Below are 25,585 nucleotides of genomic sequence, written 5' to 3' on the forward strand. Positions count from 1 at the left end.
GACTTCAACAGCACTGAATAAACACATATAATGGTTCAGATGTGGTGGCTGAAATGGAAAATTCTAATATGTACACCAAAAGCTTACTCATAGACAACATATTTTTCTAATACATGGACCGAAAAAGTGCATCCCCATGAACTGTGAAGTGTTACTCATTTGAAACAGTACTGTTTATTATTATTTTTCAAACACTAGTTGAAATGGCTGTAGAGTGCATGATTTGTAGACCATTTGTTGGATCGTCAAAAGACTATTAACCTCAATGGCACTGATATGTTACAGGAAACCTGACGGATGCTCAGCCAAAGATTTTTATTCAATTTGAAATTTCTTTGGGAAGGAAAGGAAGGGGAATGTGTCCAAGTGCTGTAACAGTCTCTGCTGGCATGATTGTGATGACAGCACCAGTCAATATGTTTTTAGAAGATTTTCAAGGTATATAGCAATACTAAATATTTGTAATACAACTAAAACTCCCTGTTGTAGTCTTACTACTGAGAGCACTTTGAGTAGTGTAAATATTCACGCTGTCTACCTCCTCAAATGGTAATATGAGGTAATCAGCAAAATACTAATAAGAGTTGAATATGGTTGCTAGACATTATTTTGAAGGCATGTGACATGGTGAATTAAGACTTTGTAGGTTTAAATTCTCTTACCAGCTTTTTTCATAACTTTACCAGCTGTTCAGAGCAAGTAAATTTAACACTATGGGCTGAATTTTCTCCATGCGATACCTCTGCAGGGAAATATTTCAGTTCTTGAGATTTTGTAGCTTCTGAAATGAGGTTAGGAAAAATATGAGAATCTGCCCATGATAAATACACTTATAAGTGTTCATTTATAAGATCTAGAGATTCATCCTCTGGAACTAGATGATGAAAATTGGTATCAACACAGGTACAATTTTTAGACAAACCTGGGAAAGTTTGCCTAATTTAGGCAAGGTATAAGACTTTGGGGAAAAATGCAATAAATCCTTATGCACACACTAAAAAGACAGCTTGCCAGCTTCAGCTCTCCAAAGGCACCTTCTTGCACACACTCAGTTCTCTCACAGATCCGACCTACAGCAAAGCCCTAGAGGCTTCATCCCCACAGACCTTTCCACCTGTAGTCAAGCCCTGCATAAATACAACTTTAGTTCCTCATAGCTGTGGTGACTCTAGGAGCTGGGAGGCTCTTTTCCAAGGTCTCAGCATTCCCTTACCCAACCTGTATAGAAAAGCAGTAAGAGGTCATTTGATATAACTGCAGAAAGACAAGTGGGGAAGATGGACAAAAAGTAGTGGCAGAGGCGAAAACAGGGTTGTAAGATGGACCATTGTGGGAAGATGGGAGCATGGGTTAAGAACTGATTTTGAGGAATGTCATGGTATGAGAAGAGTGGAGAACAATATTTTAAAGGTATTTCATATCTTGTGCCTCTGATTTCGTAATGTTAACATTTGTTTAATGTTGATATGGAATTTGAAGTGCTTCAAGATAGTATAAATTGATAGACAAGCTCTTTCATATATACACAGCATGACTGGAGTACGTCTAACCTTACAAGGTCTAGACATTAGGCATTTAGCTCTGAGTGAGACCAGGTATTTCTGGAGTGGGATTCGTCTGACATGGGTTAAATCTTAGGATGAGATGAATGAGCTGAGTGTACATATTTCTGCATTTTGACTAAAGAAGTTGATTAGTTCAGATTTAGACACTGAACTTTCAGAAATCTGAAGCAAAGTGAGAAGAATCCCTTGTGAATTTTGACTTCAAATCAATATCCAACAGGTACCCAACAAAATTTCTGTTCACATGCCTGTGAGTATTTTTTGATCCTGTATTTTAAAATATAGTACCATGGTCATTATACTCCATAAAAATACGCCAACACACACATACACTGAAACCAGTATGAAATGTGTTTTATTAGAATAAATTGACATTAACATTAACCTTTAGGAGAGGGTTTCTCTTATGCCAGCCACGTTTAGCAGATTTTAGATCTGTCCAATCCTCCTAAAATGATTTTGTGTTACAAAGAAAGACACAGAGGTCTTGCCAGAAAGTACAAGATTCCCATAATCCTGGGATCAATCACTCAATTCATCCACTTCAATCTTTAAGCATGCAGCAAAGTCAAAAAGATGGAAAGCAGGTTAGATACAGCTTGGATAGTTGTTAATATTTATTTCCTGCTTCACTGTATTGTTACGTCACTTCTGTGCAAAAAGATAAATGCTTCAAATCAGGAACTGACGGGAGAAGGGAAGTCAAAAAGCAGGTGGAAAATGCTAAGAAAGGCTAAAGAAGTGAAGTCTGACTCTTGCTTTGGAACATGAACTCTAGTGTTTTATACTGCGCTGTGTACACTCTGAGTCTGGCAGTGTTTGTAAGTAATTGCATGAAAAAATGCTTTTCCTTCATTGTTTTTCAATAATTGTTCCTTTTCTTCTTAGAGCAGATGGTCAGATGCAGCTTTACATTTTGCATGAGTCTTTTTTCTCTTTATTTTCTTTGGATTCTAGTTAAACAAAGCAAGACGCTATGAAAAGTGTGAACATCAGCAGAAGGGGCACACATTGTAGGATCTATATATCTATACATTTCACTGCTTTCTTGCCACACACTCACTAAAGAGAAACAACATAATTGGCAGAACCCCTCTTTTTACGTGTGTAGGCTTTAAAAGACTGTGACAAAGAACAAGAAACTGGAGGAGAGGTGTTACATCAGAGCAGCTGAGTTTTGATAGAGTATTCTTAAATTTCATATTCCGCAGTCTTATTAGTTACAATTTCATCTGCCTTGTTGGTAATGTTAATGTTATTTAATTGTGAGCAGCTGAGATGCTACAGGTAACAAATGAGTCAAACCAGTAGGGATGCTTATGACAGAATTAGAAATATCCAGATGAATTAAAAAGCCTAGAGGTCTTGCTATTTTGATTTGGACAATGATTAGTAAACTAACATTCAGGATCATGCAGATATCAGGAAATGTCTGTGAAAAGTGGGGCAAGGAGATTTGCTTTGCTTTTGAGAGTAATTACATTTTCAGCATCTTCCTTTTGCAATCCTTCTCCTATATCCTTTCCTCTTCCCTGGGAATCTCTTCTCTGAAGGAACATTTCATGAGGGGTGGCACAACAGATTTGTTTCTGTCAAGAGAAATCAAACACTGAAATGACTGAAGACTTTTCACTGACGTGAAGCTACGGTTTCCTTTGTATCATCTGTGTGACGAACTCTGCTTCCCTGTAATGGGAGCAGATAGGCATGATTGCTTGTAAGTAGAATATGAGGATCCAGTGCTAATAGTGAAAAATATCACTGGAGATCTCTAAGAACCAATTTACCCAAGAGAAACAGTACTTTCTTCTATAAAGTTGGATTGGTTATAATATGATTGTGCACTGATCAAAACCAAGTTTAGGTGTAATAGTGTAATAAAAATCTCCTAGTGTATGTGGCATATTTTATTATAATAGAGGATAGGTAAACAACTCTTATTTGAGTAGAAAATAATAGAAAGACAGCCATCTGTTTTCACTGTTGATGTAACTTGATAGCATACTTTCCCTGGAAGACCTGAATTCAACTTTTGGAGGGGTTTTAAATGCTTAAGAGGCTGACTCTCAGATTCCATAAACTGAGATTTTTTTGCTGTCATTGTTTGTGTGGTGCCTACTCTAATGTGAAAAGAATGCAAATATTGATCCATTCTGATGTATATAAAAGAAAGCAGAAGAAAAGCATCAGTCAAGCAGCAAATTTAACATGATGTTATGAAAACATCAAGAATAATCAGAAAAAGAGAAGTTTACTTTCCTATGTGTACATTTCATGTCGCTCTTTAGAGCCTGATCTGGGAGAGGGTTTCTTTTGTGTTTTTTTTTTTTTTTTTTTTTTGTGTTTTTTTGTTGTTGTTGTTGTTGATTTTTTTTTTTTTTTAGTTTTTTATTTTTATCATATTAACAAGACTTTCAGAAGGGGCCCTCTGGCAAGAGTCGAAATTTTCTTTATTCTCAATGGTTGTGCTAACCCACAGTTTCATTTAATACATTAACTGGTGGGTATAACAACTGCAAATTAATACTTTATTTGGAACATATCACTGTTTATTCCATTTGCAGTTTAGTTTTCCTCATCAGTAAGATTTTTGTCTAAAGTTATTGAGGAGGACAACCTGAAACTTTAGTTATGGTCCTCTCAAAAAGAGGTCAGGATCAGGGCTGATGAGGGGACTCAGGGCCAGATCCAGACCAGATTGATCGGATGGGGCCATGGCGACAAGGATGCGCTGAGGTGAGGCTGAGACACCAGCTGGGTCCATGACTGGTCAGGGCAGGTCCGTGGTGGATCTTGCAATCATCATACAGCATTGTTGGGGCAGAAACTGATCTGAAAAGGGGTCTTGAATCCATGGGCAGAGTAGGAGGAGGCCCCAGGGCAGTCTGAGCAGGGCCACCAACGGCCCTCAGGATCCTGACAGCAGGTAAGTTTAGAGTTAAGCCATTATGCTTTTATTTTGTCTCATGGTAATAAAGGTGTAGCTGACTTCCACAAGTCAAAGTCCCTTAAAGGTATCTACTGTCCAGTGAGTTTGCTGTTGAATTTTCTCTGCCAATGTGCTCAGTGAATTGTTATGGATGTTCTGGGAATGCAAAGCTTTTGGAAAATTGGGGCCCACTAAGAGGCCCTGTGTTTGTCTGTCAGTAATGCCAAAGAATAGTTATCACAGAATCATTTAAAAGACTGATTCAAAAATTTTAACTTCAAATTGGCATGGACTTGGAAAGATACATTCCAAAATTACCATCCATCTGTTCTTTTCTTCTTCATCTCTTCTTTCAAGTTCTGGTAACAGTTACCAAAATTCATCAGACACATCTAACTTTTTTGTTGAAAGTTGCATGTGCAGGTTCAGAATGGTTTCATGCTGAATGATTAGAAACCTTGTCCCTAAATAAGCCTTATTGGGATACGGGTTCCCTTGAAAAATGGGAAACAACTTAAAACTTCTCAGTTTTGGCAGGGAACTGAATCTAGGTTTTCTGCCCTCCATGTAAACATTTTAACCAATAGACTTAAAAATGTGAGAAATTCAACTGGTGAGAGCACAGTTCTAAAAGCAGACATGTATGTTCCACTTAGCTTTGTGAAATGGTTGTAGATACTCAGAAAGGTTTATGGAACAGGCACACCTGCAGATCTCACCTGCTATATGTTACATGTCTCTCAGGTAAGTGGTACTGTACATCTGTCCATCTTCAGGCATGCACATGACCATGAAAACTTCTAGAACCTCTGTTTCATGTTTCCTCTACCAATTACCAGAATTCACAAAAAAACAAAAAACAAAACAAAACAAACAAACAAACAAACAAACAAACAAAAACAAACAAACAAACAAAAAAACCAAAAACAAGCTGAGTTTGTATTCCTGTTTTGCCTCGTCTACACCAAACAAGAGGCTGTCTGTGATGGAAGAATCCACATTAATCCACAATAATATTAAACATTTTGTTGAAGACCCTAGTGTAAAATGGCAGTTATCCAGGACTTTCCCTCTAGTCCATTGAGAGAGGTATCTCTACTGAGGACAGCACAACTCCTAGTTAATCTGAATGGTCCTCTGGGAGTAGTATGCAATGAAAATACAGGAGGCAATGGGTACAAACAGAAATAAAGAAAATTACATTTAAACACAAGAAACCACTTTTTACTGTGAGGGTAGCCCAGCCCTGGAAGAAGCTATCGAGAGAGGTTGTCCCCATCCTTGATGATATCTAAAACCTGACTGGACACAGACCTGCACAACCTGCTCTACTTGACCCTGTGTTGAGCAGGGAAGTTGCATTAGATCATCCCCAGAGGTTCCTGCTAGACTCAGTCATCCTGTGATTCTCTGATCTGTGAGCTACAAAGGGAGTTTCTGTAGGGAGGATACTAAGACAAATGAATTATCAAAGTGGTAAACTAAAAGTCTTTATGGAGCTTAATTTCTTTAGGGATCCTACAAACCAAAAACACTTGTCTTATTACCAGCAGACAAAATACCTGTGCTGTAATGATCTGTGCACAAGCCTGCATAATGTCAGTAGCTGTAGTAAGTAGTATTCATGTAACCAGTGTTGAAGCCCAGATTTAGAAAGTCACCATGGATTTAACAGTCATGGGTGTTCTAGCGAGTTGAGTCTAAACCACAGCTCATTCCATCCAAAAGTAAATGTATAAAATAATTCAACTGATCTATGCACAAAAATGCTAGCTTCTCTCTGTTATTCTCATGAAAGGAACCTAAGATGACTAGATCAGATAATGATGTCTGTAGATGTGGACACCACAGGGAGCTGAATCATGTATGCAGACATTTATTCTCATCTTAAAGAATGGCTCATACCTCTCTCTTAATTTCATGCCTCCAGAAGTGGGCAGAAGAGAAGGAGGTAGAAAATGAGACTAAACAAGTCTATAGATTTTTTCAGAGTAGTTTGCAATCTGATTTTACACCTTGTTTAGGAATAGTATTCAGAGCTGTTTGGAAAGTATTAGGGTCTACTAGATGTAGTCAAATGCTCTAGGAGGATGAATATATCTAGAACACAGCCTAGGAGTAGAATAAATATTCTTAATTTATTTTACCCAAGTTTCTGTCATAGCAAAATTTGCACTCAGTATTTATTCAAGGAGTGGTTAGCACTGACTTGAATATAAATTGTGAGAGCATCTCTTAAGGTCAGGTCTTCTCGAAGAAAGAGGTAATAATTTAAATATCTGGCACTTGATCAGCCTCACCTTTATATTTGAGATGTATGTAGCAAAATGTTCTCATGAGTCTGGAGACTTAGAAAGAAAAAAGTAAATAAAGGTTTCCTGGACTAGTGAATAAGTCAAACAATCTTTGTTCTTGCCATGAACATTTCAGTGAGCAAAGAGAGTTTTCACAGGCAAAATCTAGTCTTTTTTTTTTTTTTTTTTTGCCAGGAGAAATAATTTAGGACCGTGCAAATGGGTACATTTCCTGCCTACTGAGGATTTTCTGGGCACAGTCTGTCGAACCAAGAGAATGTTGTGAAATAATTTTTCAGTAAATGTGTTGACTGTTTTTTCTACTGACTAATAAAGCTACTTTTTACAATAAATGCTGTACATGATGGGTAGTGAGTTTTTCAGCATAGATGACTTTCATTGTCCGGGGTGAGTATAAGGGAGGAAGAATATATGTTGGCATGAGAGGAGATATCAAGTGAGCAAAGATGTCAATTTTCTGTCATCCTGCCTATCATTCTGTATCTTAGTGAAGGGCTTCCTAGACTACTTATCTTTACTGATTGGGGCTGACATCACTGAGGCATCCTACACATCAGATTACCACCTCATGGGGCTAAGGCAATGGCTGGCCTCTGCTCTACCCATTCAGTTACCTTCTGCTCACATACACAAAGCTTCTTTCAGCCTTGAGTACGGGACCCTCCTTTTCATTGTTGCCTTTAACTGATCCAGGGCAGTGCTGTCTGTCACATTGGCAGGAAAACTACATCCTCCTAAAAGTGCAGTAAATGGAAAGCAGAGCATCTCCTTGAATGGCATACATGTAGATACATGCCATTTTCAACTGCCAGGGTTCAAGCCCCAGAAAAGCAAAGGCTGTGCAGTTAATCCAGTATTCTCCAGCAACCTGAGAGCCTCGGGTTCTTAGCCAATATGCAGTTCAAATGCTCTGCACACCAACATAAGATATAGACATTAACATGGAGGGGAAACACCAGATTATGAGAATGGATATGATCTGCCCTCTGAATGAACTGAAAGCCAGCTATTTATTTTCCAAATTCCCTGAATATTAATGTTCTCTGGGTGGAACAAAACTGAGCCATATGCCAGCCACCTGTTCATCATTCAAGTCTCATCCTGAGTTTATTTTCTATTGTGTGCATCTGTGTCTATATCTATATTCACACCTACAGAGCACTCTGGCACTAATAGTAAGGGCATAGAGCTAAGATGAGAGTGTCACTGATGACAACTGGCTCCTGGGACTGGGGACAATGGCTACAGTTGGACAAGGCACATACTGCTTTCTTTATGAAAATAGATGTGTGTACTTCTGCACAGTGGGTACCCCCATAGCAGTTGTGGTGTGTAACAGCCTGCTACCGACTTTGTCCTTTGGTGGCCAAAGTACTCTGGATGACTTCTAAGTCTCTTGTGGTGTCCATGTAAGCAAGGAATAAAGCAGATAAAAGGTTCCTGCTGTTAAAACACTGGTTGCCAATTTTTTCTTTGCACCAGCATACAAAGCCAACAAATGCTTTGGTGCAGAGGTTTTTTTCCAAAGGAATTCTGCCTCCCACCCCGTGTAAAGAAAGGCAGATGGTGGAAAGGACAGAACAGATTCATTCCTTTTGGAGTGAAGAGCTCATTTTGAAGACAATTTTGCAGTAATTGTATGTGGCTCCAAGATGTTGTTCCTTCAGAGGTTGACAAAGGCATGCCTGTGCTGAGGAGCTGGTGGGCTCTGCATCATGCCCTGCACTGCTGGGTCCTTCACTGTTCAGGAAAGGAGCCTGTCAAAGTGCACTCTGTCTCCCTGGGCCCAGATTTAGCAGGGGTTAAATTTAGGGTGTAAATGAGTCCTGCACTCAAACACAGGCCTTAGAAGTCTTTCATTATGAACATAACCAGAGAAATCTTATAACCTTTCCAGTACAGAGCTGTAGCAGCCTTTTTCCAAACCTAATGATTTGTTCTGATGTAAAGTAGCACAGCTCAACTGTTTTTGACAGAGCTCAGATGGGTTCATCTGCCAAAATCATTGCAATTTGTGCAGAGGCAGTGGCACCCTTTGACTGCTAAACCCTAAGCTAGCATTTTATGTCCTTAACACAGCCTTGATATATGCAAAAGTGGGTCTGTACTTAATGTCTCATGAGACACTACCCAACCCCTTCTCAGTAATCAGCTGAAACTCCTCTCTCCCTGTAGGTTGCTGGGAATGTCCACCCAGAATGTGATTTTATGACAGAGCTGAAGAAAAAGGAGGCTGAATGTCTGGAGGACCCAGAAGAGCACGGAAATGCAACACCAGCAGGTATCCATGTGTGAGGGACAAAAAGATTAAGAGAGAAGGAACTCTCTGTCAGTCAGGACAGCCATGCTGCCAATGTTCATGTCTGAGTATTTTACTTATTGTCCCACGTCACTGTTCTCTGGTCAGCTCTTCTTCCATCTACTCCATGCCCTTTCAATTCTTGACAACATTTTTTTCACATGCAACTATGGATAGTTAATCTGAGTGAAACCTTGTATCCTTGTCCTATTCCTTTCCCAACTGGATGCTATCATGGCATCATGCTTACTGTGTGAGGGTGTGTTGATCTTTAAAAATAGGGTAACCCCTTAACAAGTAATGTAACCTGGTTTTAATTACAACATTATTCTCACTCTCATTTCCACAAAACATTTTAATTTGCTGTATTATGTCTGAAAACTCATACCAGTCTAACACAGGGCTCTAAATAAAGCAGATTAAATAGTCTTCTGGAGGTGTTTATTTCTCACTGTAAAATAAAAATTGTGGCTCAACTATTTTTATAAGATATGTAAGGATTGGAGTGGAAAAGTTTTAAAAGTTTTGGGTTTTTATTTTGCTCAAATTTAGTTATGCTTAAAAGTATATTTCACTTTCTGTCTGAGATTGCAAGACGACTTGGGACAAATTATTGTGCTGGCCAGAGGCAGATGCTGGAGAAACTCTTGCCTTACCATGTCCAAACATCCTCTTTCACTTCATGAAGGAGCCAGGTGATGTACTATCATGGTTATATTCCTGTTTTTGTGTTGCATGCCAGGCAAAAGCATTTCTAAAAATGAGAGGTAACGAACAAACATTACAAGTTCCTGCTCTCTAGTTGGATCAGAGCATCAATGCAAATATTTCAGTAGAATCTGAAGGATCTTAGCAGTTCTTCTCATATTTTAAACATTATCCATAACTGGATATAATCCCATAATCTGTGATGAGGCCCTGAGCCAAAGAACACTGAAATCAATAGAGTGATTTCCATTGAATTCCATAAGCTTTCAGATCAGCTCGTTGAGTGAGTTTTCTACAGAGCTCCTATGGGGTGCTGTCTAGGTCAGAATTTAAGCATGGGGTTTTATGAGATTTATGCACTGATTACTGTGGAATGAAATGAAAGGCAGAGGAATGAATAATGTGATTGTTCTTTAAGACCAAGTTTGGAAATACAAAGCAGAATTTTGTCATTGAAGTAGCATATGTGTTGGGTCAAAAGCAAGACTGTGTAAACTAATGCCTTTGTGACTGCTTACTCTGTGGGTGAATATGGCTAGGAACAAACTGCAAGCCCATAAGGAGGAAATGACCTTCCAGGAAAGACCTAAGTTTGGCAGTTCCACAAGAAAAAGAAACTGCAAAGCCCAACCTCTGCCTCACCCAACACATGCTAGTTATAAATGAGGGATAAGGAAAATCCCTTTCATCTGTGCAGATTCATTTCCTGCCCTGGGATTCTCTTATTTATCCTTCATCAGACTCATAAATCTTTTAATGGAAATGTGCTATCCTCACAGAATAAACTGCGTATTCCTGCCTCTGATCTGCAAAAAGTAAGCCCCAAGGAAGGTGGGAGTAAGAAGGGATACATAGAAGGGTGAGTGATGAACAAGGCAGGAGTCTGATGGAGCAGTGCTTCCCAATCTTCTTCAGTGGACCTCCGTGTCCCTGATATGGTTTCTTCCGTACTTCTTCCCATCTCTAACTCTGTAATTTCTGTTCTCTCAATTCTTCCCATTGTCTCCAGATAAAGTAAAAAGTTTTGTATCTGACTACTTGAATGCATACCTGGAAAATTTCATATCAACTCTGTGAGATGCTAATGGAGATTATCCTCTCCTCCTGGAATAGCCTTCAAACCAGCAATAGGTCTTCTCTTGGTTTTTATTTTCTGTATTATCTGGTTTTAAATCAGAAAAAAATAAGTGCTTCTGTTTCAGCTGGGACAGTGAAAAGGAACTGCACAAAGAAAGGCTGGTCTAACCCATTCCCTCCCTATCATGTTGCTTGTCCAGTAGAAGATGAGATTCCACTTGAAGAAGTAAGTTTAATTAAATAAATATATGTGAGTGTTTTGCTGACGTCATGAGATTCCTTTCTATTCCTGAAAGACCACTGTGGAAGGAAACTCAGCTGAAGCTGAAATTTCTTACCAAATATGGAATGCAATTCAAATTTTACCCTAGTCTCTTATTTCAGAGAATTACTAAGGATGTTTTATTATTCAGGTGTAATAGTATAATAAAAATAAATCCAGCTGCAAATTCCATACAATAATGCAGTTCTGTCGAACTTGCTCACAGATATAACAGAAAGAGATATATCACAAAATGTTCATAAAATATGAATTAAGACATTTCAATAATATCAGTCAGTAAGATTATTTTGTGACATCATAGCATCAGTACAGCAAACGTGCTGTTAAAATGCCACTATTCCAAACTCAGCAATACCTAAAGACAAAAATGGTTTCTGGATTCTCATCCCACCTAGCATAATATATATAATTCAACAAGGGAAAAAAAAATAAAAAAGGTTTCAAAATATCCATCTCTGAAATGCAGATTGAAATTTGTCATACTTCTTCAGCTACATTTGCACAGTTTGTAAGATTTAGAGGTTATATGTACAAGGAAAAGGTATTACTTGATCTCCAACTAATAAGGATACAAACATATTGCATAGATGTGTTTAGCTTCCTGTAACTCCTCTTCCAGAGAAAAGCAAGCCAAAATAGTATATCACATTTTAATAGAAAATACCACAAACCTGAAAATTGTTATGGTTACATAAAACCTTTTTTGTGATTGGGTTTTGCTGTCTTATTAGCTATTGTGGAGAAAATGAGGAATAACTCAGTGGAAAGCATCTGAAGAAATCTCCACTATGTTAAAACTGAGAGAAGGAAGGTGGAAATCACTTTAAGTGATTAAGTGATTGTGTAGTCTAATGCTAGATCTCTACCCTTTCTCTGTACAGTCTAAACACTGCACTTCTTTATTTATACAAGTCTGGTGAATACTGTACTTTTTTGTCCACTATAGAGAGAATGAAAAGAACATTTACACTGTAGCTGATGAAGTCCATTCAACTTGCTGGAAAGAATTTAGTTTGTATCATAATGGGGAGATTTCTCTTGTCTTCTCATTACTTCTTATACTGACTACTGTCATGCTGTTTAGTTCAAACTTCCTTTCCATCCTCTAAGCCACAGTACCTGTTCCTCTGCATAAATAAACTCTTACACTGAAATGCAACTCTTCTCTCTTTCTTTCTTTTATTGCTTCCTTACATTTCTGGTGTAAAATCAATCTTAAATGAGTCTATGGATTTTATTTTTTTTTTTAGTAATAGCCCACATTTTACCTCAAGGTAAATTCCTCAGCTGTAGGTTTATCCACTTTAAGGATTTTATTATTTTCTGTGTTTTTCATCTCTGATTTGTAAGTGGAGGTTGCCAACTAAGGTCAGCCTAGCACAGCTTTGATATGTTTCTTATGGAGTGGTGCCTTCCAGACTTACTGGCTAGTTTTGTAGCCCGGAGGGACTTCTCTGAGCTCTGGCTGGACTTGTGCATAGTCAGGTGCATGGGCAATTGTAAGCAATTCACAATTCATCCACCAGACAGAAAAAAACACTGTGCATGGTTTCAACAATATTTAACTTCAACAGTCTCAAAAAATTATTGTGTAAATCTAAGCTAATCACCACACGGTGGACCTATATTAGTGCTTTGGTCGAAATCAGGTGTGAGCTTGTCAAGGAAATCTCTTGGTTATCACCACTGACTGCAATTATAATGAGGGGTGCTCTCAGAAAGGGAAATCTAGCTTCCTATGGACAAAACTAACCTGGAAGACAAATGCAGGGTGCACTTAGTGAGCTCTGATCAATAACAAAATTTCAGCCCACTGGATTAGACTATGGCTAGACAGAAATGCACACACCATGGATGTAGAGTCCTCAGCACCAAATGTTCTGCTCTACTAAACCAGACCTAACAATCTGCAGTTGTTAAGGCAGGTGTAGTGATTGATCCTTTTTCTTGCTAACAGAAAGTGATAAGGTCTCATCTTACAATGACTTGAATTGTCTTCTGGTGGTGCTTGTTTCCTTTCATTAACTAGAAAAGAAACAGCAGAAGAAGAAACAGGATTGTGTTAACAATTAAACAGTATAGTCCTGAGGTCATGGTCTACACTGCTCATTTTACTATAGACTCAGCTGCTCACACTTGGACAGCTAATTTCTAAGCACATAAAATAAATGAAATAAATCCTACCCAATGTTAACCTTATAATGACTTAAGTTATACTTAAGGCTCAAAACAAATATCTGCCCTTCCCCATAATGAACTGTAGCAATGCTCTTCATAGCTGCATAGATTTTAAGATTTAAAAACATTGAAATGGGACCCAAAAGACAGACCATGTTAAATTGAAGGGAAAGATTTTCAGCCTAGAACTTATTCATTCCATTTTATACTTTCATATGTGATAGCTGAAGTCACCTTATTCTCACTCAGAGATCAATTTAAATTGAAATGGAATTTGATTGACATTCTGACTGAGTAACAATTGAGTTTGGCAGCTAGGAAAAAGAGGAACAAAAAACAACCAACAACCCAATAAAAATGGAAAGAAAGAATAGACAGCAAAATTGTAAGTACTGAAACAGAGTGAAGGAAAGTGGAGAAATGTAAAAAAAAAGCTGACAGAATTCTGTATTCATCATGCAGCCATCTGTCGGCAGGATTGTCCTGCTACTGTTGTGGAGAAAACACAGTGTAGAATGCAGTGCTTATAAAAATGCATAAATTTTTACAATGCATTTTCAGAAGACTGGCTTGGTTTTTTATGGTTTTATGAATAAGCTTGAAACCATCCTGATCAATACATGTTTCTTTAGCAGACTGGGCTGTATCCACATAGCTATGGAGTGGGTCTTCACACAAGAAATACAATGAATTATTTCAGTTGAATTTTGCTGTGGGATTAAAAGGGAGAAAAAAGGCAGTCATGGATGTGAACAGATTGGAAACACCAAACAAAGCAAAACTACCAGAATATGTAAAACAGCTGTCATTTGGCTGCAAGTTATGTGACAAATATTTATCCTTTTTTATAGCAATCCTACTTTTCTACTATAAAGATAATCTACACTGTAGGATACAGTATATCGATCACCTCACTCATTATTGCCGTGACAGTTCTTATTGCATTCAGGTATGTAAAATTATCCTCTAACCTAAATTCCTTTAACAGTTCTTAGTATCTTACACCGTATAAGCCAATATTAGACATAATAAAGTATAGATAGAAATCCAGAAGAATAAAAATAAAAATTTTGGACCATATTGGTTTAATTATATTAATTTGAGGCTAGAAATTAAAAGTGATCAGAGAGATCCAGACATAACAAGAATCAAAACTAGGAAGTAAACTCTGTGTCTATTGGCAAAACCCACCAACTCACTTTGATCCTAAATAACCAATAGATAAATTTGCTTGCCTTAGCTGGAATTAAGATATGTTTTTATAAACTTGCCTTTTATGGCTTCAATGAATTTTATACTAATAAGAAGAATATACAGAAAGATCTTGATTCTGGATCAATGTTCCTATGGCACTGTATATATTACTATTGAAACATATACAATTAAAGACATGTTTTGAAAGTTAGGCTCTGATTTTGGCTGCATTTGGTAAGATCTTTCCTACTGAACTATCCAGCTGTTAGGCATTTTCAGGTATAATTTAGAGTATCTAAAGTAAAACTAATTATTTATTTTCTAATGTAACAGATTTGACGCTTGCTGCCATGTAGGATTTATTTTATTAATCTTTGTTTATTTCTTATATTTCTGCAAGACAAAAAAGAACAGAATTTTATTATTATGCTGTGAGAAGCAGGTTTCTCAGGGGAAAGTTTCTTGACCTTTGTTGATTCCTAGCACATGTCTGGAAGTAAACGGATATGTTTATTGACATCCACTCTGACCTCAGGAAAACAAACCAGCCCAAATAAGGGGAAAGAAAGAAACAATGGAAATAAAGAGTCTTAACAATAAGGAGGAAAAAGTTGTAGTTAACAATGGAGTTGGCATTTGAGTTCAGTAATAAAATTCTGTACACTGTAAGTGAGCTTTAAGATTAGGTGACCCTGAGATCACTGGATCTAGATGTAATTCAACTTTTAATGGAAGTCTTTGTGTATTAGCTAAAATCTTCAGCTCCAAATGAAACAGAAAGTTGAAGCTATATAACCCCTCCAAAAACCTGGATTTAATAGTCAAAAATTAATCTGAATTAACTGAGAATTTAAAGTAGATGTGCCAAATTGTTTTAAAGCTCTTATATATATTCATTTAATTCGTAAGAGTAACTTTGGTAAACTAAGGAAGAGTTTTTTAGTTCTGGGTAAACCTATCTACAAGGGGTTTAGTGCAATTTAACTCACCAATGGCATTGGATATAGAAACCTTTGCTAAGTAATGATTACCCTGTTCATTGAGAAAACTGTCTAGTTAGTCCAGCATATCTCTGCATTCTTGTTCTTGGAAGTGGTTTAGCCATAGTCAGAGTTATACCAGTAAAGATCATTCCTCAAATGCAGGTTTCTTTTGGCCGAGAAATAATGCCAACCAAAAGCCTGGCTCAGGTATATTGAATGCAAACTAAAACTGAGATTCCTGAAATTTGACAGACCAGAAACATTACCAGGGGACCACCTAACAAGGAAGGGGATCAAGGTGCAGACTGTGGGTGAATTGTTTTACATAAGGAAGATTTCTATCTCTGCCTACCTGGAGAGACCTCAGAGGATTAAAGTGTTCTTTCTATACATGCCTAAAAATATCTGAGATGAAACAAGGGCTTATTGTATATTTTAATTACTGCCAACACAAGCCAGTTAATGACCTCAGGAGGACATCTCTTCTTTTCTTCCAGGAGGCTTCGCTGTCCCAGAAATTATATCCATGTACAGCTCTTTTTTACATTTATCTTAAAAGCTATTGCCATTTTCATTAAGGATGCTGTTCTCTTCCAAGAGGAAGACATTGATCATTGCAGCTTCTCTACAGTAAGCAGGACACTGTGTTACTTGATGTTTTTGCATACCATCTATATATGGTTTCTGTTTTCATGGCTCTTTTTTACTACTTACTTTTTTTTTCCATCTAACCTGGTAATGAAAATGATATAATTCTTTTATTCAGTATGTTTTACCTCCATGTGTACCTCATGACCTTTTACATTCTGAATGCATCATTTTGTGATCTGATTTATGTAGTACTATAAATCAGATATAGACTTTGACATAGAAAAAAAGTAGTATCATTACACTGTGGTACTTCTATAATCTGAAGCCTAAAATTGAAGATCTTTAAGTATCTCATAACACAGCTTTTGAAATACCTTTCTTCTGGAAATGTTGGATTTCACGTTCTGATGGAAACCCTGAACTGTAAACCAGGAGACATTCAAGGTTCTAGGCAATCAACTTACTTTCGATCCAGCCACAAATATTGAGAATGTGGCAATGATTCTCAAACACAGGTTTATGGGATCCTTATTCTGCATTCCTCATGACTGCACAAAAAATTTAAAACTGAGCACAAGCAGGAAAGTGGGTCCTTGAACATTTGTCAAAGGGCTATGGATCATTTAACTCTACTTCTATAAGATATACTGAAGGCACTGCATTTGTGGGAGAAATCACATGCTTGGGAGACCAAGCTGTATATCTAACATAGAGATATAAAACAAAATACAGTGAAGATTCCAAAGTATTTTGATGGTTAAAGTCTTACTATCCAAAAAACCATATTACATTTGAAGCTCTCCCTTTAAACGTGTGTAATTGTGAGATCTCATTCTTTGTAGATCTCAGCCAGAATTACAGATGCCTAATACATCTGCAAATCAAATACATGTACCCACAAGTAATGCCTAAACTATGACTTTCCTGTTCCCTAGACTGAATGCAAGATTTCTGTTGTTTTCTGTCACTACTTCATGATGACCAATTTCATGTGGCTGCTAGTAGAGGCTCTTTACCTAAATTTTCTACTGCTCTCATCCCTTTCTCATGGAAGAAGATATTTTTGGTGGCTTGTTCTCTTTGGCTGGGGTAAGTAAGGCTTTTATATGAAATTAATAAAAAGAAAGATGTTAAACAAGGTTTTATCCATCCCATTAAAAATACTGGGTGTGGAATCTAATTTGCCTAATTGAACTGACTAACTTGGACGTTGCTTTGATTTTATTTTTCCATCCATACTAGTGAGAAGCAACCAAATTTTTTAAAAGTACAACATTAAAGTCCCTACAAATAAGTGTAAAATGAAGAACATCTGGGAACCCACAGAAGGAGATATCCAGTCCAATTAACCTTCTTCTACCCTCAGAAAACAGATACCTTTAAGGAGTTATCACAAATACCAAAGTTAGGTGTATGTTGTTCCTGTTCAGGTAGAATATAGTCACACACTGTTCTTCTGAGAATGGGTCCAACTCGAATCATAGGAGGCATTCTTGTAGTCCTGATATTTCTATAGCTCATCTTTTGCATTAGGCAATTGGATGACTGAAGGAGCTCTATCCACTAAATAACAGTGCCGGCTTGAGACATCTCAAATCCTTTTTTTGTAGTCTGACATAAATCTAATTGTTCAGACTTTTGTGGTGACTTAGAAACCAGAAATAAAGTGGCTGCCCACATAAAGTTGCTGTGTAAAAGAAAAAGACAAAGAATAACTATATGGCAGGTGAGTGCACTTGCCCAGGGGAGTTTTTGGTCAGTTCAGGGAGGTAATCCATGCATATTGCCACCAAAGGTTAAGGTAGGTCCTGACAACTGAGAAAACTGAATCACTTTTGGTCTTTTAAGGAGATTTTAAGTGCTATTTTAGGAAGGTTTAGGGTAGGTTGCATCACATTCTGTGTTTGTAAAGTGCTAATATTACTATTATTTTAAGATTTGGTAATTGCTATTCCCCAATATTTTGTCATGTAAAAAAAAAAACATGTTTATTATATAAACCTGGGTTTTAATGTGCTGTCTGCATGCAAGTGATAACTTCAGGTGAGATCACACAGGTGAATTGTGTTCATATTAGTAAGAGGTTGCAGGTTCAGGACTCTGTGGCAAAATTATATCATGCATAAGGTAGCTTCTGTGTTCCTTTACATCTTCACAGTGATTCACGACCACCAAACAGTCAATGTCATACTTCATTTCATTTCATAATGGGTATTAAGAGATCTCTTTTTAGGTTTATACTGTGAGTTTAAAGCAATTCCTGTTAAATGAACAGGCCACAAAGGGTAATTCCAGTTCTGAAAATAAGCGATCTGTATTATAGCAGAGTTTCAGTGGACAAGATTTGGATTAATTTATGAAACTAGACAATCATAGATTTTGTTTAACTGTCTGACAGGTTTTCCAACACTTTTCACTCTTATATGGATATTAACAAAATTCTACTTTGAAGACACAGCGTAAGTCATTGTTTCCTACATTATTCTATATTCTTGGGTTATATATTTAATTGATTGCAGTGATTACGTACACGTCTTTTTCTAAACTTACTGTTATTTTCTCAGATGTTGGGATATTAATCAAGGCTCTCCTTACTGGTGGCTAATCAAAGGACCTATTATAATTTCTGTTGGGGTAGGTACTTCCGAGATTGCCAACATTAATTAGAAGAAAAAAGATTTTTAAATTAAAATGTGGTTATTGTTTGAAATGTTGTTTGAAATAAGGAAAAGGAATGGTAAAATTTCTGCTGTAAACTTGTCTATATCCAGTGCAAACTAAAAAGAGACATAGAACTATCACCCCCTCAAAGCAAACATCCTTCAAACAAATTAAATCTTTCATAAAATTGTCAGTTTGGTTGAAATTAATAGCAGGTGAGTGGATAAACCTTTCTTATAATATCTGAAAACAAAATTTTAGCCTGAGAATCCAGCATCAACTGTAAATTTTAATACAAACTTTCAAGGGCAGTAAATTTCTGTTCATAGGCAATAATAATTTATTGAATAAACTTATGGACTTTAAATTATTATCATATATAATTACTCCATATGTCATTAAACCCAAGTGGTGCTTAAGAAAACAGCTAATGGATGACCTTAACACCACCTATTAAAAACTTAATTTAATTGGAGGACAGATGCATGCAAATAATTCATATATATGCAAACAATGTGAGTGAAGAATCTCAAGTTGAATTCTGGTCATAGTTTGCCATGTTTTGACAAAATATTACATTTCCTTCTACCACCATTACTTTTCACCTTATTAGTGCTCAACTGACATCCACATCTGAAATCAAGAGATTCAGGGGATTTTGGTGATGGTTTTTCTGACAGAATGTACTTAAGGCATCCCTGATGGTAAAATTAGATCAGATTTTCTGGTAAAATGTGGACACTTTTAGGCAAAATTAAGCATTCAATCTCACCTAAAGAAGAGCTGGTGTGTACAGACATAAAAACGCATAGGGAGAAATTCTCTGATTGTGGAAAACTGAGTGGCTTCACAGAATTTGGTAAATCTGTGCCAAACTGTAATTGTAGAAAATTTGTTTTGTAAGTTAGGATTGATACTAGCTAGCTTTAGATCTAGTGTTCTTGAATTCTCTTTAGAGTCAACGATGAGAAATACACACCTCTGGTATGTGATTCATCTGACATTATAGATGTCTACCTTTGAAGGAGATGATTTGTCCCCAACTCCATCTAAGGCTATATTGACTATATTGTCTGGTTCTTCATTGGCTACAAAAGGAAAACAGGATGATCAGCTCAGATGCAGGCATCTCATTGTAAATACCTATGTTTAGTCACCTGAATTCTACTAATAATTTTTAAAGATATTAGCCAGAACTTCATGTAATATCCATCTCAAGAGATTTAAAATTATGAGATACAAAAAATAAAAATAATCACAAGCTATTGACAAAAATATCTTGCTTAACAAAGTCAAATTCTCAAGTTTTCATCTTCAACTATTTCTTTAAGAAGGATTGCAACCTATTTAGATGCTTGAGTGTTGCCAACAGGAATTATATTAATAGTCTTACACTGGTCTCATTGAAACTGTTTAGATTACATAATAACTAAAAAAAAAAAAAAAAAATTTACAACGTTTTACATTAGAAAGTTAACCTTTTTTTTTTTCTCCCAAATATTGTGAATAGGTCAATTTTGTCCTATTTATCAACATCATCAGAATTTTGCTGAAAAAGCTAGACCCTAGACAAATCAACTTCAATAACTCTTCTCAGTACAGGTAATATATGGAATAATAAAAAAATCCCAATTATTGTAATAATAAAAACATACATATTTTTTTCTAAACAGAGAAACATTTGTCCAGTGCCACATACAGGCTCAGTTTGTCTGGCATTAAATTTTTGATATTCCTAACCTTATCCCATTCCCAAGGAAACTAGTCAAAGGATGAGACTCAACTCACCTAATATTGGCCATCTAACCATGATGTACTCAGATCAGATTTCTACCTTCCAGTTACAGTCAGTAAGGACACTAGGAATCTACATTAGATCTCTGATTTAGAACAGGATAAATTTCCCTATATAGATGTCTTTTCCTGTATGTGAACTATAAAGGGAACCTGCATCTTACTTTCTCTGTATTCCGTTACAAAAAAATGTCAAATTTTCAATGGCTCCAATGAGACAAAATATGTTCTACTCCTTTGTGTTTTCCTGAACTATAATTTCATTCAGGAAGACAGAACACCAAAATACCGTAAGAAAAGCCATGAACATGGTCTTGCCAATAAGGCAACAAACATCAGACATCTATTGCCAACTTGTTTATCATTATGCTTTCTGCCCAGTACCATAGTCCCGAGACATATGAACTTTACGTGTAGATATTTAGATCCTCTTTTTAATTTCTGTTCATTTTTGTGGCAGATGGCATGCATTAGTCTTTACTCAAGAAAATAATAATATCTTACTTCTCATGTCCTGTGCTAGACGTCTCTCAAGGTCAACTCTGCTTCTAATACCATTATTTGGCACACATTATATTGTCTTCAACTTTCTTCCGGAATACACCAGCCTGGGGGTTCGGCTTTACTTAGAGCTCTGCATTGGATCTTTTCAGGTAAAATGACTGCAGAGGCTTTGGTTCCTTCTTAGTAGATATTCTAATTTAATCTAGTGTCCACATAACAACTAGTATTGCACAAAAAATCATTGGATCCTAAAGCTAGTGTCTCCTCACAGAGTTCATGGTTCTTTGCTGAGTTACAATAACTAAACATGTGACCTACATCCTACCTGGCTGTAGGGTAGACTGGATATTTGCAGATTTTGCTAATACAAGGCCAAGTCTTTCATATGCATGGTAAATCAGGTGGTGGGTCAAAGTTGAGCATGGAAAACTTTCTTTGCTACCAGTGGCAATCCACATATCTTTCCTGACTTTGTTGAAAAGATCAAGCTGATTTGGGCTGACAAATTATCCAGGGATAATCGAAGCTGTAGGTCCATACCCCTTGTTAATTCTTTGACAAAGAATAAATTCATAGGCAAGCATATAAACATCAGATAGTGCTTGGTGCACAAATCAGCCCCGTACAGACTGCTGCCCTGAGGAATGCTACATGCATTTCCCTCCTGGGTGAGAAAAATGTCTGGTGTACTTTGGATGCCCCCAGCTGCTCTGAAGTGACACACAGGGCATGGACAACTTGATCTTGGTGCCAACTACAACAGTTACTGGGGCTGCTCTGACCTGCCCTCCAGGTAGTTTTGCTACCTGAGCTGTGAGCAAGGCAACACCCAGCTGCCCTTTGCTTTCTTCCCTTGGCCTGTGCTGCACCTCATGGTCTACAAGAATTATCTGTGGCAAACCCCACAAAGCTTCACAAAGGAGCATATATCACGTTGAATTGTTGCATGGCATCATTTGTCAGTAAGTATCTCCAAAAATCCAGAAGTTGTGCTGATTTAGTCCTCTTGAGGATTGAATCCATTGTGTCAGTCCTGTCCAATAGACCCTGCACATCTTAATCCTGACCTTCCGTACTTGGAGCTGGCCTTCATTGAGTTAATTAACAGTGTATGGGTTAAGTTAACTGAATACAAGGGTGAGGTGTTTAGCTGGTATCTGATCATATAGGTCCATTGACCTCCTAGAATTTTCTTGGGTTTATCTCAGTTCAGAATCTTAACAAAAGTATGCAATAGACCAGAATTTGATCTCATCTAATATACTGCAAAGACAAAGAAATTGACTGGAAAGGTGTATGAACTCCATACATGGATCTCCTTATGAAGTCTATGTTCTCTTACTGATTTACACTGTGTAAAGAATTAGTTCACAGTGTGTTTGCTGTAGAATGTACCATACTTTTGTAAACATAATATGGGAAAAATTGCCATATCATCTGTTCTTGTGAATGCATATCACATTACTGATTTTGGTGAAATATTGCTAACTAGTTGATTATCTGGTTGATCATCTTTATTGGAAATACATAAAGAATATTCCAATTTATAGTAAACCTTCAACCTATAGTGATACTTAATTCACATACACAGTACCATTATGAAATCAGATAGTACGAATGGTTTTTTCAAACTGTGCTAACACTCAACGCTTTTTTTTTTTTTTTTTTTTTTTTTTTTTTTTGATCAGGGATTTATTGTAGCAGTTCTTTACTGTTTCCTGAACCAAGAGGTAAGGAAACTTTATACTTTACCATATTGCTTTCACTGGCAGATATATAGAGTTAATAATCACTTTCCTACAACAAATCTTTTAGTTTCTTAGGATTGTCTGTTAACATAAGAATCAATGAGGATGAATTTCACTTCAATTATATTCATGGGAATGAAGCCATCTAGTGGAGAAATGAACTTTTACTACTTTGCTATTCCATCAAGCATTTTTTATCCTTTCTGCACATTTTTGTACTGTAGTGGGTCTTGGAAAACCCATGCTAGGTCCAGACCTGAAAGTACAAGCTGCTGCAGTGATGCAAAGAGATCTCAATTTACTAAAGGTCTATGGTCAAAATTTTACTGTTGATGGGACAAGAATCATTCAATTTCTCTTAGTATCCAAGTCCACTTATATACGCTAAGTGTTGTGGTAAGAATGCATCTTAAATTAATTTTATAGGAAAGATAACAGTTTATACTCCATCTTTTAGAATAAGTTGAAACCCTGGAATTTCCCCCTCTCCTGACTACAGGGTAGCTGAAAGGGCTATTTTAGAGTATGATTACATTAAGAGTCTGATAGTTTCTACCTGTAGTTCCTAAAAAGGGAGACTCCTGCTTCATATATACCACCCCACAGGGAATGCCCTAGAGCATCAAAGGTGTGTTTACGAGATGAATCCTCTCCCTAATCATTAGATTCAGTGAAATATTCAGATGACCAAGTCCAGTTGTCTGTGTTGGAGATAGCTGACCCACTCTAGACTCCCTGGGATGCATTGACTAAATCTCCATTTCCCAGGTTTAAAGTCTAGGGCTGATTAAGCTTTCAGATAGTGTTTCATTGTCTGTGTGTGACACAGTCCACACTTGCTTAATTTTGTCAGAGATTTCTGAAATAGTGAAACAAATATCTTCAAATATATTGACACTTTTTAGCCTTTTGGTTGTCTATGGCTATGAATTGTTGACTGCTCTAGTGATGCTTGTGTTGTTAACACTCCTGTTCACTAGCGTATTAATAATCCTAATCTCTTTTGACGATAATGACATCCCAGACATACAACACTTCAGTTTAGAAATTTCCTTCCATTTAACCACCTTTTCTAATAAGAATCAGATGTGGAAGCAGGCTTTAGGTTGGTCTGGACCCACTATATGTTTATGTGAACATGTCAATGCATGGTATATGTAGTTGTCAACAACAGAAAACAAACTTCTGATTGTCAATGGCTTTCCCCTCACCATCTTCAATAACATAGTAACATTATTTCTCATCCACAAATTGGTGAAGGTTGATTAAGAAACTTGCTGCAGTTTATACTTTTCTAGAAGCAGATGGAAACAAGACAACGTCCCTTAGCAACTGAGGAAGAACAAGCAATGTGGAGCAAATATGTTTGCATAGGGAAGGTTGGTGAAACCATTACCAGAACACATTTTCAAAGAGATATTTAAGAAAAAATGAGAGAAGATATATAAAAAACCTGAGAAAATATTCTAGTGGTGGAGGAAACATTTTATGGTACTAGAGTTAGAGACCTCAAGATCTTTCATTTTTCAGAAAAAGATTGAGGTGAGATGACTTGACTATGCATAAAGATATCAAAGTATAACTACTTTGATGGTAGAAAGTTACTTAGTACTGATAAACTTTTCAGTTCAGCAGAGGAAGGTGGACTGAAGTAGAAATTGAAACCAGGTAAGTTAAAAATTGAACTGTGATTTTTTTTCATTCATTTAACTGTGTGACAGCTTTAATAATAAACTTTGATTGTTGGGTCCATAGCTATTAAGTAGGAACACAGAACAGAGCAGACTCACATAAAGTATGTCCTTACTTCTTGAAAGGAAGAGTAGGGTTCATTTACTCTTTTCAACATGGGAGGCCAACTCTGAGCTAGCCACACTGGATGTTTCCATCAGAGGGATGGGAATATCGAGACAGGCCAGATGAAACGTTTTCTGGATGATCTTACTTTTCTCTATCAGCTAGACAGGGAGCCCAGAGGAACTAACTTGGACTGAGGTGTATAATTTCACACTTCTCTAGCCATTATTTCTGTCTTTCTTCCTTCCCACTGGTCTACTCCCAAGCAGTATTTGACCACAAAATATCATTCTCCTTTCCTTTTGAGGTGCAAACGGAAATTGGCAGGAGGTGGCATGGTAACAGATACGGACTTATACGAGTGTGGAGGAGGACGAGGTGGACTGTGCCATCTAGTTCTGGAGTAAAAATGACCACATCTGTGTGCTAAAGATGGACTAAAGGTCTGGAGTAATCACATGTAAAGCCTGATTAGGAAAAAAGCAAACAGCAAACAAATGAAATCCACCAAAGGTAATGATTGCAGTTTATACTGGAGCAAACTGGAGGAGGATCCACTTCTACAGCAGTTCAGCTCACTATATATATGTTTCAGGACAAGAATTACAGTGACAGATTAAAAACTGACTGGCCTTCTAAACACAAAATAACCCTCTTATTGATATGCACAGTCACAGAAAACACAAAAGTCACCTCTTTTTGATTCGCTTCTGTACACTTTCACTGATGAACTGTATAGCATAATGTGTCTAAGGAGGGACAACAGTAGTACACTTCAGAGACACCACAGATGACCAAGCTCTGTAAACAGGAATTCAATCCTCATGCAATGGGAGCTAGAGTCTATCCAGCTTGTTCAGGCTTTGTTCCTTGTTTTGATTCAGTAGACATGCAAGTAAGAAACAAAAAGTCTTTTTAAACAGCAGTGCAATGACTAAAAATTCCTCCTATATTGTCTT

General features: G+C 37.0%; 1 protein-coding gene across 2 annotated transcripts; it reads left to right on the forward strand.

Annotated features, from left to right (window-relative positions):
- The first annotated feature begins 2,251 nt into the window (after positions 1-2,251).
- Positions 2,252-25,056, forward strand: GHRHR (growth hormone releasing hormone receptor). 2 transcript variants are annotated; one of them, XM_009970946.2, is made up of 13 exons: positions 2,252-2,386; positions 8,985-9,090; positions 9,696-9,803; positions 11,019-11,119; positions 14,206-14,303; positions 16,029-16,161; positions 17,058-17,211; positions 18,521-18,581; positions 18,687-18,756; positions 20,294-20,385; positions 21,101-21,230; positions 22,770-22,811; positions 24,934-25,056. In XM_009970946.2, exons 1-13 carry the CDS (start codon positions 2,333-2,335, stop codon positions 25,054-25,056), a joined length of 1,272 nt encoding a protein of 423 aa, XP_009969248.2. In that variant the 5' UTR covers positions 2,252-2,332. The 2 variants fall into 2 exon arrangements, with proteins under 2 accessions (XP_009969248.2, XP_032858759.1); XM_033002868.1 differs by lacking the exon at positions 9,696-9,803.
- The last annotated feature ends 529 nt before the right edge of the window (positions 25,057-25,585 follow it).

The sequence above is a fragment of the Tyto alba genome, unplaced genomic scaffold, assembly GCF_018691265.1.
Source record: "Tyto alba isolate M040663 unplaced genomic scaffold, T.alba_DEE_v4.0 Super-Scaffold_38, whole genome shotgun sequence".
NCBI lineage: Eukaryota > Metazoa > Chordata > Aves > Strigiformes > Tytonidae > Tyto > Tyto alba.

Coding starts and splice junctions, on each gene's coding strand:
- GHRHR (XM_009970946.2), top strand. CDS start 2,333: ATGAACTCTAGTGTTTTATACTGCGCTGTGTACACTCTGAGTCTGGCA. Junction 2,387..8,984: donor CTCTGAGTCTGGCAGTGTTT/GTAAGTAATTGC, acceptor CTCTCCCTGTAG/GTTGCTGGGAATGTCCACCC. Junction 17,212..18,520: donor GCTTGTTCTCTTTGGCTGGG/GTAAGTAAGGCT, acceptor ACTGTCTGACAG/GTTTTCCAACACTTTTCACT.